The sequence below is a fragment of the Melitaea cinxia genome, chromosome 24 (assembly GCF_905220565.1).
Source record: "Melitaea cinxia chromosome 24, ilMelCinx1.1, whole genome shotgun sequence".
NCBI lineage: Eukaryota > Metazoa > Arthropoda > Insecta > Lepidoptera > Nymphalidae > Melitaea > Melitaea cinxia.
Window position 1 is genome coordinate 8,230,702 of NC_059417.1, and position 13,392 is coordinate 8,244,093.

The following is a 13,392-nucleotide window of genomic DNA, read 5'->3' on the forward strand; positions in this document are numbered from 1 at the left end:
TTTTGTTATCGGGTTTATTCATAATAAAATATATCATTTTGTTCATACTATTAAAGTTACTACTACTTACTAGGTACTTCATAGTTTATTAAAAAAAGTTTTCTTTCTTACAGCTTTAAGGGGGACGTCAGAATCAAAAGATGCAGCGCCTCCAAAAGATGAAGAACCAATAGGTACTATTATTTTTTTAAATATTATGTAATTAGTATAAATAATGCTTTTTTATAATTTTAAATCGATATTAGGTAATGTTTTAATAAACTGGGCCATCTGAATTGTACCAAGTATACACGTTGCCAATAAAAGCGAAAAGATTAAGGATAATCTGTAAATTGTCGAAACCGACGTTTAATTAAAGAATAAAAAAATAAAATGTTATCGATTTTTTTTTACAATGTGTTATTTGTTCATTATGTGTCATGGTGATATTTAACGTTGATTTCAGAATTAAGAAAAACCTCAATAATTAGTGAAATAAGTGAGACAAGTGAAGCGCAATGCCTCGCCGGTAGTGAGTGGACGAGTAACTGCCACTCGTGTAGGTGTTCAAAAGAAGGGGTGGCAAAGTGTACAAGATTGGAATCCTGTGAAGGAAGATATGGTAAGTTTTATTTTTACCTGTTTAAATATGGACAGGAACAAAATCAAAATAAAAAAATACTTTATTCCATTTTTAATTTCTACGAGTTTATTTTTTGTGTTACCCTCACATTAGGAAATTCTAAACATTTTTTAATATCATATCAAAAATCGACCGTTCCAGCAGGGATCGAACCTGCATCTCCCACTGACCGTGTAATATAGTATAATCATATGGAACGATTTATATTCGATCTAAGCGTACTTTATTCCAGTTTTTTTTAATCTAATTAGGTCAGCAAATAAGCGTACGGTTCACATGATGGTAAGCGAATACCGTAGCTTATAGACGACTGCAAAACCAGAAGCATCGCAAGCGCGTTGCTGACCCTATCCCCGATTCCCCCCAGGAGTTCTGAAAACATGTTCGAGAATTCAACACGTGTCATTCAACGAACCAATGTCATGTGGATCTGTGCTAAAATGGGCGTTTAACAGGGATCATTACTAGGTCTTTTTCTTTTTCTAAGATATATAAATGATTTGCTGTTTTATGTTTACTTTGCTTGATGTTGTGTTATTTGTTAATTATAAATAGTAAACTTAACAATGACGACGTGAAGGCTGTTTTATTACAAATACAAAATTGATTTAAGACAACCAACTTGGAACACCAAAAAAACCAAATGTGTTCTGATTAATTGTTATGATAAATTGGTTCTAATGCCTACTCACGTAATTATTTTCAGCTGAGCCGATAACATGCAAGCCGCAAACGAAGTTCCTAAGGGATTGTAATATGTGCATGTGTTTAGAAAATGGAAAATCGCTATGCACGCTGCGGCTCTGTATAAAAGGTTAGATATTTTTAAATAAATTTTATTATTAACATCCATTTATATTTATAAACATCCAACTGCTGGGCATAGGCCTCTTTCCCCATGTAGGAGAAGGATCAGAACTTAATCCACCACTCTGCTCTAATGTGAGTTGACGGATATTTTCCCTACTATCGACATATCGAACGACATAACGATCGCAATCAGGTGTACACAATAACGACCGGGACTGACGTCTTAACGTGCTCTCCAAGGCACGGTGGGAAGACCCACGAGGACTACACACCCACACCACGACAAATATCTGTAAGGTCAATACAAATGTTTGTCATGTGCAGGGAACTATTAATTACAATATTACTTTAAAATGTAATATACAACATACGTATAACTATATTATACTTCATAAAAAATATTTTTAAGACTTATGCCAAGTTATTGTAGGTATAAGTTATAACAATATGATCTTATTTTTTTTTTTCAAATACAGCGTAAGTTATTAAAATATACTTATTTCTATATTTTCAGTGGATTCGAAAACACCCATTAGTGATAAACACGATGAAAACAAATCGGATCTGGTGAGAATTACTTTCAATATACGAGTAGTAACGTCACTATCATTTCATAACATTTAAAAACAATTAATAATCACAATTTCACAACACTACAAGAACACCAAATAAAACTGGAAATTCATTTTATTCATAAAACTTTTATGTTATCGTCACAACGCGTTTTTAAAAAGCGCGCGATTTTTTAGATGTAACTAGTTTATACGAGATATTTTTGTTGTAACCAGAAAAATCTAGTTAAAACTAGACAAATTTACAATTGTGGGTTGGAAACATCTCATGGCTTTTTAACAACACAACGGAAAAGAAGAATGAAATCAACACTAATAAGTTTATACACGATTTATTTCTTATAACTTATCTAGTATTTATCCAAATTTTTATAATTATCATTTAAATTATTATAATAAATGATCGTCTTCTTGGGAGTCGAAATACCAATGCGTTCATTGTGCATCCTTCGCATTACAGACGGGCTCAACCTCGGTACGGTATGTTGTGAGCCGAATTTTACCAAGTTTCCTACCTCACTGAGGCGCTACACTAATTTTTCATGTTTTTAACCCATAATAATTATCGTTACAATAAATTTAATTAGATTCCTTAATGATTACAAATGCGTCATAAAACCTTTTTTTGATATTGAAATTATTGTACATTAATATATTCAATCATCAATATGCACATTTGAATGGACTATTAAAGTATTGAAATATAATGCAGCAAGTTTATCTTGAGAGATTTACATCTATGAACGTTATGAGTTGTATAACAAAAGTTGCAATGATTTTAAATAAAATTTGGTCTAAATTCGTGTTTGCTGTGTTATATTTCGTAAACATAGGGTCTTTGATAGTGTTTACCCAATTTTGGAAGTGGAAATGTCGTTGAATTTATTTCTGTCATTTGTGATTAAATCAGCACAATGGTGAAGGTACGCACATTATAATTTAAGATAGGTGGTAAGTAAAATTTTACTTTACTAAATTTGGTGTTGTCGCAGATGTAATATTTTTTTTGCTACATTTATTTTGTCATAGAAAGAAAAAAATATCAGTTTTCAATTTTCATCATACAGCTTCAGAAGTAGTTTATCCCATTATTTTTTTTATTTCAGAATTATGATTTTGATGACCATAAAGTTTTGAAAAGATCATCCATCTGTAAACCAAATGCATTGATAAAAACTGATTGTAACTTTTGCAAATGCGCATCCGATGGTCAGAGCTATTCGTGTACGTTGAACGTGTGTGAGGAACCAGATATTAATGATGACGTCGAAGTATTTAAGGAGAATGAGGTAAGGAAAGTTACCACTCTGAACACTTTTATATTAAAAATGTGGCAAACAAGCGTACAGTCCACCTGATGGTTAGCGGATACCGTAGGCCATGGACGCCAGCAGCAGCAAGAGCCTTGCTAATTGCGCTCTGTTGACCGTACTCCTGTGTGGCTACGGCATTAAAGAATATCACCCTCTCTCTTCCCGTGGGTGTCGTAAGAGGCGACTAAGGGATAACACAGTTGTTCCACTACCACCTTGGAACTTAAAAAACAGACCGATGGCGGGATAACCATCAAACTGCTGGCTTTCAAATAAACAGGCCGAAACGGGCAGCAGCGTCTTCGGTGCGACTAAGCCAGCCCTGCGGTCACCAACCCTCCTGCCCAGCGTGGTGACTATGGGCAAAACACATGAGTTCACGCCATTTTTGGCGCAAATTTGTGGAGGTCTATGTCCAACAGTGGACTGCAATAGGCTGAAATGATGATGATAATGATGACCGTACTCCTACCCCCAGGAACTCTGGATACTTTAATCACCACAGAAATATATTTATACAATTCATATATTTCTTTTGTGTATGGTGCCAAACAATTGTATGGTCCACTGATGGTAAGTGGATACCGTAGTCTATAGATGCCCTATGGCACCAGAAGTATCACAAGCGCGTTGCTGAACCTAGCCCGCTGTCAAATATCATTAAATCATAATTCTGTTTAATTCACATTTGCTGGTAGTACAAAATTTTACAAGTTCGAATATTTGTCTTATTCACGACGATGAAGGAAAACAACTTACGCTTTAATATCAACGTAGTAACTTAAAAAGTAATTATAATATAAATTAACTAACTGTTGGTATCCAGGATAGTGAACATGATGGAGATCAGGTGGACGGCAAGGTCTGCAAACCTCGAGCAACTTTCCACATCGGCTGTAATACATGTCATTGTAACTTCGACGGAACCACCTTTACTTGTACCAACAAGCCATGTCCATTGCCTGATGATGTGGAACTGTTCCATGAATTACGGGTGAGTAGGAAAAGATTTAATATTTATTAATTTTTAACAGGAAATTTGATTTAAAATTTGACAGTTGATTAATTTTAATACCGTTCTAAATAAATAAAATTTTGTTCCAGGAAATGAAACCGATTGTGCCCTGAAGCTTGTCTACCTTCGCCAACTAGAATAATAAATAATTATAAGTTTTTTAGTGAATAAATGAGATGTCATTTTTATAATTTTTTATTTTCTCTTTTATATTAGAATTGTACGTTATTTTAATGTTCGTTTAGGAATATTGTCGTTTTCTAGGTTCTAAGATCATCACCGGATAAAAAGTCTGTAGTGTGTGCCGCTAATCGAATGTTCATCAAAGACTGTAACACCTGTTGGTGCAATGAAGATGGTACTAGCTACTATTGCACAAGAAAAGTTTGTGTTACCGATGCACCTGACATACTTGAAGAGGCAGTTGAGGTACTTAAAATTAAACTTAGGAGGCTATATTAGAAATGGGTTAAGGTGTTTATGAGAAATTTCTTGTCGATTCTTTTCTGCTGAATCTTTAATTCGAATCAGTGGTTGAGTCATATTGACTGCAATCAATACAAAAGTGCTTTTCTATACTACTTGAATAAAGTTTATTTTGATTCTGAAATGATTTTTTGGGATATTGCTCTATTTCAATCGTCGATGTTACATGTTTCGATATATTTTGATTAGCAGGAAGTAAAGCGCAAATGTATACCTGATGAAGTTTTCGAGTTGGACTGTAATACGTGTAGATGCTCACAAGATGGGATGTCGTTTTCTTGTACTAGGAAGGCGTGTATCCCTGAAGAGAAGGGCAAGGTTTGTCCGATTTCTGTAACTGCGACTGGGACATGGTTGTGCTATCTTTTCTAATAATTAGGTTATTTTAGAATATGAAATTACAGTCTTATCTTCTTTGTTGTCTTATTTTGGTGTTGGTACTTCCTCTTTAATATGTTTTTTATTATTTCATAGGTTCGTCTAATATGCTTTTATGTTATATATATTTATTTTACTCTAAAAATAACTGTAATTTAGATTTCTTCGTATAGTTCATATCGATGCCTAACAGCCAAAAAGGGTTAAGCGACATTTTTTGAGAAACTGAGTTATATATATAGTTGTATTCGATTCTAACTATATATATAACTCAGTTTCTCAAAAAATGTCGCTTAACCCTTTTTGGCTGTTAGGCATCGATATTTAATGTTTACTAATTTTTATTGTTTTCTTTTTATTACAGAACGTGTCATTGAACAGAAGAATTCGGGCAACATCGCAGGTATTTACGGCATACTATTACTAAAAAAAATTAACAGTTTCTTCATTAACTTTTAAAACCTTTTTCTTACATTATTTTTCTAGACTTTAGAATTTTTTTGATTTAGTTTTTTTTTAACCCTTGGGGTGCCTGGTGGGCAAAAATCACATGGCGTGCCTGGTGGGTCTATCATACCCGTAAACAATATCTTTGTTTTTTATGTTATTCAAAATTTGAAAAAGTGAAATAACCAGTATTTGTTAATTCTGAATATTGCTTTATATGATAAAATAAAAAAAATAAAACAGAATTTGTTTTACAAAATTTTATTAACTAAAAGAATAAACCTCTAATTTTATGTAACAAAAATCAACTCTTTAAGTTTAAATCAACCATATCAAATTTTTTTGGTCAATATTGAAAAGGTTAATATATTAAAATAGTTTAACACAGATTAATCAACTTACAGACTATTTATCTTTGGATACAAAAAAGAATATTGCTCCTAACTACTCAGTATTTGTGCGACAATTTTCGCATATAAAATTCGCGTGTTCCAGGCAAATGTGACTTGTGCAAGAGGCACAAGTGTACTTAGACTTGCGATCTTTTTTGCTCGGACATAAATAGCAACGCTTTTTTATGTATGAATCAGGTCTTTTGGGTGTTGGCTCGGAGGGTTCACCTATATGAGAGCCAATTCTCTTACGTAGGGTAGTTGACAGACGCATATTATTAAGTCGTTCAGCCTGATGTGGAGCCGTCAATGCAATGCCTAATTTTTTTATAAATTGTCTTCTACTTGCAATTGCACCAGGATTGTTCAACATGTGAACAATTTTCGCGTTTATTCCAGCGGTGTTGAGAATCCAGAAAAAAATTGTCAGTGGCCATCTTTTCGAGTTTCGAGATACATCGTATGTACGTATCAGTTTGTCCACGTTATCTACGCCACTTTTTGTTTGGTTGTAGAAGGTTATAATTGCAGGTTTTTGTTGATCACCTGTTTCAAGATCTATCTCGCAATCGTGGTGGTATGACGACAGCATGAAAACATTCTTATTTCGTTTTGGAATATACGATAGAATTGTCATATCCTTTTGAAACCCAAAAAGTGTGGTGTTCACGTCACGTTTTTCTTGAAACTTTGGTGGAATACAAGCTTTGTTTCTCTTCATTGTTCCCACAGCCGTCAATTTATGATTTTTCAGTAGGTATTCAAACGTGGGATGGCTCGTAAACCAGTTGTCCATCGTTACGTTTCTTCCTGTTTGAGAGATTGGCTGTACTATACGATCAACTATATCATGGGGCTTATTGCTTACCTTATATGGACCATCTGGCTGTTCTCCTGCATATATCTCCATTTTCAGAGAATAGTACGTTTGGGCATCAACAAGGGCTATAATTTTGATTCCATACTTGGCTGGCTTGCTGGGTATGTACTGGCGAAACCCACATCTACCACGAAAAGCTACCAGCTCTTCATCAATTGTTAAATTTTCGTATGGAACATAGACGTCTTGGCAAATTCTCACAAACTCTTCAAACAAATATCTGATAGGTGCCAACTTATCAATTGCTGATCTTTCTTCACGCGTGTCCAAGTTATCGAATCTCATACAATTAACAATGAACACAAACCGTCTCAAACTCATCGTTATTCGAAATATGTCGATGCCTGTTCCGTCATTTGCCCACAAATCTTTTAGGTTTTGTCTTCCAGATTTGAATAATCCAGCCAAGAAGAGTAATCCAATAACTGCTTTTAGTTCACTTAATGTGGTGTCTGAATAGGCATATTCATTCGAAGTGTTGTTAATACCCTTCCTCACATTGCGAATCTTACTGTTAGTATGTTCTAGAATTTCACTTAGCATACTTTCGGTGACAAACAGATGGAAGCAATCGAGTTCTTGTTGGGCATTTTTTGCATGAGGTTTTACTCCAGGTATTCCCGTTATAATATTTTCTGCTCTTGTGCGGACGCGAGAACTCGGAGGATTACGGTACCATACTGTGTTATCTTTACCTTTGTAAATTGATCTGCGAGCAAAATTACTCAATGGCTGAGACATCTCAACATCACTGTTATCGCTGTCACTATTATTTGGTTCAATAGGGTGTTCATCCTCTTCTTTCTCGGTATCATCTGAATCATGTTGGATACTCACGTGGTCCGACTCGGCACCACTTTCATCAAAAACTACATCCTCACTTTTTTGAATCAAAATCCGCACAAGCAGATATAACGCGTTTGCTGTTCAGTAGGGGACGCCGAAGACTTGTACACCGGGTCAAGAATTCAGAATGGACTGCAACAAGTGCCTTTGTAACGATGAGGGCCAGGACTTCTCTTGCACACGCATCGACTGTACTGCAATAAACAACAACGGCAACGTTGGAGTTAGGGCTAAGAGAGGTGAGAACAGAGGAGTGTAGTAGTTCAGCTTCTGCTTAAACTTAAGTGTTTCATATTAGGCATAGATGAAGTAAAAAAAAGTAGATAATGCGCGGCCTTTGTTGTTACTGAAGCCACAAAACTCGGCTCCTTCAAGTAAACACACGCGCTCACGCACACATATGCATCAAACTACGCTCATTTTCGTTAGTATCTCACGGGGCCTCGTACAGTAACTTTGCCTTCAAAATGCCGTTCTTATGTAATTAAATGGTGCAAAAACAATACCAAAGTGAATAAAAAGTCTGAAGAAATATCGCTTCACACGTAAGTACATACAAAACTTTATATTTCTTGTTATTCCAAAATAATATTGAGGTTATTCGGAACTTATAATTTCGATGTCCCGAAATGACGTACCGAGGGAGTGTTACCAGTAATTTTTATTTCCATTAGCCCAAAATGCGGGTAAGTAAATTGTAGGCAATCATAGAAAAATAATTAAGTAGAAAGTGGACAACATTATTGTTTTTCTTTTCGTGTGATTTTTATGTTTTTCCTAAATTGAAGTCAAGTTAAATATGAATTTTTAACTCGTTTGTTTCTGTTTAAATTTGTGAATTAACTACTCATATTTTACTACTAAATATCATGGTTTTAGGTTTCCAACGAATATTTTAATAGGAGATAGATAGAATAGGTAGCTGCTGTACGACTGAGCCGAAATTAACTATAACGACAGCCATCCTCATCTAATGATGTTTGTTCAAACCATTTTGATAAAGCTGACATGTACGGTACAAAACGTGGACTTCGCAGAGTACCATCACGTATATACTACTACTTACTACTACGTATTTTAATGTTGTATTTTTTGTTCTAAGACCTACCGGATGAGTCTAAAATCAGTCGTTAACCAAGATTCAATCATTGATACACCTAGAAAACAAAACTAAGAGAAAAGTTAAAAAAACAGGAACGTTATTTAAAAAAAAATGTAAAAAAATTAAATCATTACAGCAAAGAGTTAGACGTCTTTAAAACAGGAACTTGCCCTTTAAAGGAATCATCAATTACTTAAAAACACAATTTTCTTTGACACAGATTTATATAATTCATTAAATCAAAACATGGCTGCAATAGATTTATTTAATAATTTGAAGCGAAAAAAGGAGTAAATATATTTAAAACTCTAAACAGATTTTTTTTTTCGCATACCCATTTTACCTATATTAAATTAATTGTGTTTAATCCCACTTAATAAAATTTTCAGGGAATTTTTTTAAAAAGTGTCAACACTTCACTCACACATATTTAAAAAAGTGGCTTCACTTTTTTGTTCTAAGTGCGTTATCTATTTTTTTTACTTCATCTATGATATTAGGATGGCAAACAAGCGTACGATCTGCCTATTGGTAAGGTACCGTAAGCGGTAGCCATACTTCAACCACCGTTTTCCGTAATACTAGCTTACTCACCACAGGGTCACAACAGTAGTCGAGAGAACTATTGTACTTTACTGTTTTTTGTAACGTCATTTTTGATTTAGAATAAAGAGTTTTTAGTATTTTATTTAGAGAGTCTTTATTATTTTTTAACCAAGATACTATCGCTGTCCCCCTACCTTAGTAAAATTTTTTATTATTACGTACGTTACGTATTCTATTCTTTCAGTTTTATTATGAATTTGAAATAAAAAATAACTTTTACTTAATCAAAATTATAAAACACAAGATAAGGCTTATTTTAAAAGTACCTTGAAACAAAAAAAATACGAGTGTGCTTTAGACCACACGACTGAAGTAAAAAATTTTTTGGCAAGAGGCCTGCATAATAGGCCTGCACTGTGTCTTAGATATACGAAACGTAACTGGCTATAAGAGAAATATGGAACGAAAATGTGTACTCGCACCTCTCTCTCTTGCTACGTTCGCTTCGCTCGATCACACTTTTCGTAACGCTCTTGTCACGCATTCATCAGCCTACTTCCCAAGGCGCGCGTAAAGAAGTTTTACTTAAATTAATTTAATATTACAGATGTTACAACCCAAATTCAGTTGGAATGTGCACCGGGAAGCGTTTTCAAGCAAGGCTGCAACTTGTGCCACTGCACAGAGGACGGTAAACACGCGACATGCGCTCTGAAACGTTGCACTGAAAAGGATACCCAAGAAGAGAGTCTAGTACCAGGTACATCTATATAAGTATATGTAATTTTTGTATCACAGTGTTAGGGGCCAAAATCCTTCGTAACGGCTTGATTTTAATTAAAATTTTGTAGTTTTGTAGGACTAAGAATCGGTCGTAAACTATTTTTAAGCAACAATTTATAAGGGCCCATCCCAAAATATATATATTTACATACATATTTTATATTTTTTTTATTGGGAATATTTTCATTTTTATTTTATTATGATTGAAAAATACATAAAACCCTGTATAATTTTTATGACAGCTAAAAATTTAAGGTCATAAGGTTGACCCCACACCTAATAAATGTTTGTTTTGTCTAAACTGACGTTTATCGTATCGTTGTTTATCTGAGTGTTAATCTTTGTAATTTTAGTGGAACCTAACCGTAGGTTTTTTTTATCTTACCGAGCCCATTGTGTGTGAAGCGTTAATGGAGAAAATTAGTTTCACATACGCGAAATATATGATTATATAAGTAAATTACCATAATACCAGTACTTGCTTAGAACTTTTAATGTTAAAGTACACAGCTATACAGAATTTGATAAAATTTCAATGTCTTTTGCAGAATCGGATCCCAGTTTTCGTTGCAACCCCGGAGAACAGACCAAACGCGGTTGTAACGACTGTTCTTGTTCGGCTGATGGGAAAAGCGTTTTCTGCACACTTCGCTTCTGTGACCAAGACATAACACCGACAATATAATAAAGAAAACAACACGAATCCACATCTTAGTGACCCAACAACTACAATAGTAGAACAAGTAAAATTTTGGCCATTGGAAGATATGGCTGATATTTTGGACAAAACAGGAGATTTGCAAGACGAATCTCATTTACAGTATTCAAATAAAAAATCTGGTTAAAATATCAAATATTTAGTTTCTGCTACGTTTAAAATATATTTTTTCATCAGAAGTTTTAGAAGAATTTTGATATCTAAGATTAACACAGGGTCAGTGAAGTTATGAAACGTATCAAAAGTGATCTTAGGACTATGATCAGTAAAGTTTTAAAGTATTTAATTCGTTCACTTAACTTAGTTTTCATAAGTATGGTTTCTTTTATTTTAAGTTCAGTTATTTTTAAATTACAATAAATAGATAAATGCAAAAATTTCTTATCTTTTAAATGTAATAATGTATTATACAAATTTTTGTATCGAGTTAAACATTTGTGTTACCTTTGTCAAATTTAAATGTTTATTTAGATCTTGACACACAATCAAAATTTGAAAAAAGGAAAATTTAATGATCTGCTAGGTAAAATAAAACGAATCAATTCTATCAGTGTTGTATTTAATTAGGATTTAGTATGTAAGATTGAAGCGGCTCTAGAAATTACTATCTGCGATTTATGTTTTAACACACATTGACACATTGAATTTTTTTTTCTAATATTTTGTCACGTAAAACATTTTATTAAATTACAAATCATATTTTTCTAATAAATTAAAACGACATTTTTAATATTGTTTTCTGGTTTATATAATAAATGAATTATTTCATGCAGTTATCCACGTTAAAATCATGAGCGTTAAGTTCTAAGTGATTTAGAATAGGTAGCGAATCATTTTCGTCTTAAAGTAGTTTTTATACTTTAACTTACTCATGTATTAGACAATTTACTTTATATGTGTGAATTTAATCACGAAATGAATAAAAAGTTTGATTTCAAACTGTGTTTATTATTTACAAGCTTCATCAAATAGGAGAAAAATTTATCGTATGTAATGCTGCCGACTGGCACTTTTGCAAGACTTAATTGATGCTTCGCGCCAATTCGTTAAAGTCTGATGTTGTATAACCTGCGTACAGCCTTCCTTGACAAATGGGCTTTCCAAAAAAAAAAAAATTCAATTCAAACATTCAACCTCAAACTCATTAGCCTTAAATATTAGTACAGGTCGTGTTATTTTTGCCGAAGGCTATGATTAATTTTGTCCTACAATCAGTATGTAATTAATTATGAAATTGGAAATAGCAGTCTTATCAAAAGCATTGAATTTTGCACTCGTAACAAGTAATTATATTGAGATTATGAAATTAATGATCGTAGCATAATTTTTATGTTGATAATTGCAATCAATCGTTAACGATTAGATGTGAATCATGCAGCAGCTTCTGATATTACTCTCGTTATCCTATACCATTGTACTTGGTGTGGAGAGTTTGTTAGGTAAGCAAAAATTAAATAAAGAAAGTTTTCGTTATAATTAGCTAATACTTGTATTGCCGCGTTGGCGGAGCGGTTACTGCCATGGATTGTACCTGTTGCGCTGGCGGTTGCGGGTTCGATCCCCGCACATGACAAACATTTGTATTGGCCATACAGGTGTTCGCCGTGGTCTGGGTGTTTGTGCAGTCCTTGTGGATCTCGCCACCGAGTCTCGGAGAGCACGTTAAGCCGTCGGTCCCGGTTGTTATTATGTACACTTGATAGCGATCGTTATTCATAATAGGGAATATATCAACCAACCCGCATTGGAGCTGCGTGGCGGATTAAGCTCTGATCCTTCTCCTACATGGGGAAAGAGGCCTATGCCCAGTAGTGGGATATTACAAGCTGAAGCGTAATACTTGTATAGCTATAGTAATCGCTTAATATTTTATGCTATGTTTTAATTATTCAGAAGGTGTTGACATTCACCTATTTATTATAATTTATATTTTTCTGCACATTTTCCGTCTTTGTTGTTACACTAAGTATTCACTTCATTGTAATCACAGACAATATATATTTACAATTTATTTAAAAATGACAAAAAAAATATATGTAAATATTGAGTATAAAGAGAAAGGTATGTTTTATTACAAGAGTACTCGAATGTAAAAAAGATTAAAATACTCAATGGTATCTACCAGTGAACTTGCAGAAACCGTGCGTACCTACTGCTTCAGTGAAAGGTCCGTGTCACACTTGCGTTTGTAATGCTGAAGGTTTGTTCGATTGCCATGCTATTTCTTGTGAAAATCTAAAGACTGGTAAGTTTTGTCACATTTATTTCAATGGACATACCTATATACATTATTTCATAGTTAATTACATATACATTTGGTGATCGAAATGTTTTAACTGTTTTCAGTAAATCCAAGAATATCAGTCAAAGACGAGTGTGAACCACATATGACGTATAAATTTGAGGAATTATTTTGTACTTGTAATTATAAACGAAAATGGATGTCTTACAACTGCAGAGAAACTTTTCAATTTCTTCGACC

The 13,392-nt window shown here is 33.7% G+C and overlaps 1 protein-coding gene across 1 annotated transcript in view; it reads left to right on the forward strand.

Annotated features, from left to right (window-relative positions):
• Positions 1 to 11,849, forward strand: part of LOC123665367 — a 30,633-nt gene extending 18,784 nt beyond the window's left edge. The window contains exons 2-13 of the mRNA XM_045599680.1: positions 114 to 173; positions 446 to 601; positions 1,329 to 1,436; positions 1,947 to 1,999; positions 3,111 to 3,293; positions 4,144 to 4,311; positions 4,597 to 4,761; positions 5,011 to 5,136; positions 5,561 to 5,599; positions 7,850 to 8,000; positions 10,017 to 10,169; positions 10,741 to 11,849. Coding sequence (XP_045455636.1) covers positions 114 to 173; positions 446 to 601; positions 1,329 to 1,436; positions 1,947 to 1,999; positions 3,111 to 3,293; positions 4,144 to 4,311; positions 4,597 to 4,761; positions 5,011 to 5,136; positions 5,561 to 5,599; positions 7,850 to 8,000; positions 10,017 to 10,169; positions 10,741 to 10,877 — 1,499 coding nt within the window. The 3' untranslated portion in view covers positions 10,878 to 11,849. The remainder of the gene's footprint in view (positions 1 to 113; positions 174 to 445; positions 602 to 1,328; positions 1,437 to 1,946; positions 2,000 to 3,110; positions 3,294 to 4,143; positions 4,312 to 4,596; positions 4,762 to 5,010; positions 5,137 to 5,560; positions 5,600 to 7,849; positions 8,001 to 10,016; positions 10,170 to 10,740) is intronic.
• The last annotated feature ends 1,543 nt before the right edge of the window (positions 11,850 to 13,392 follow it).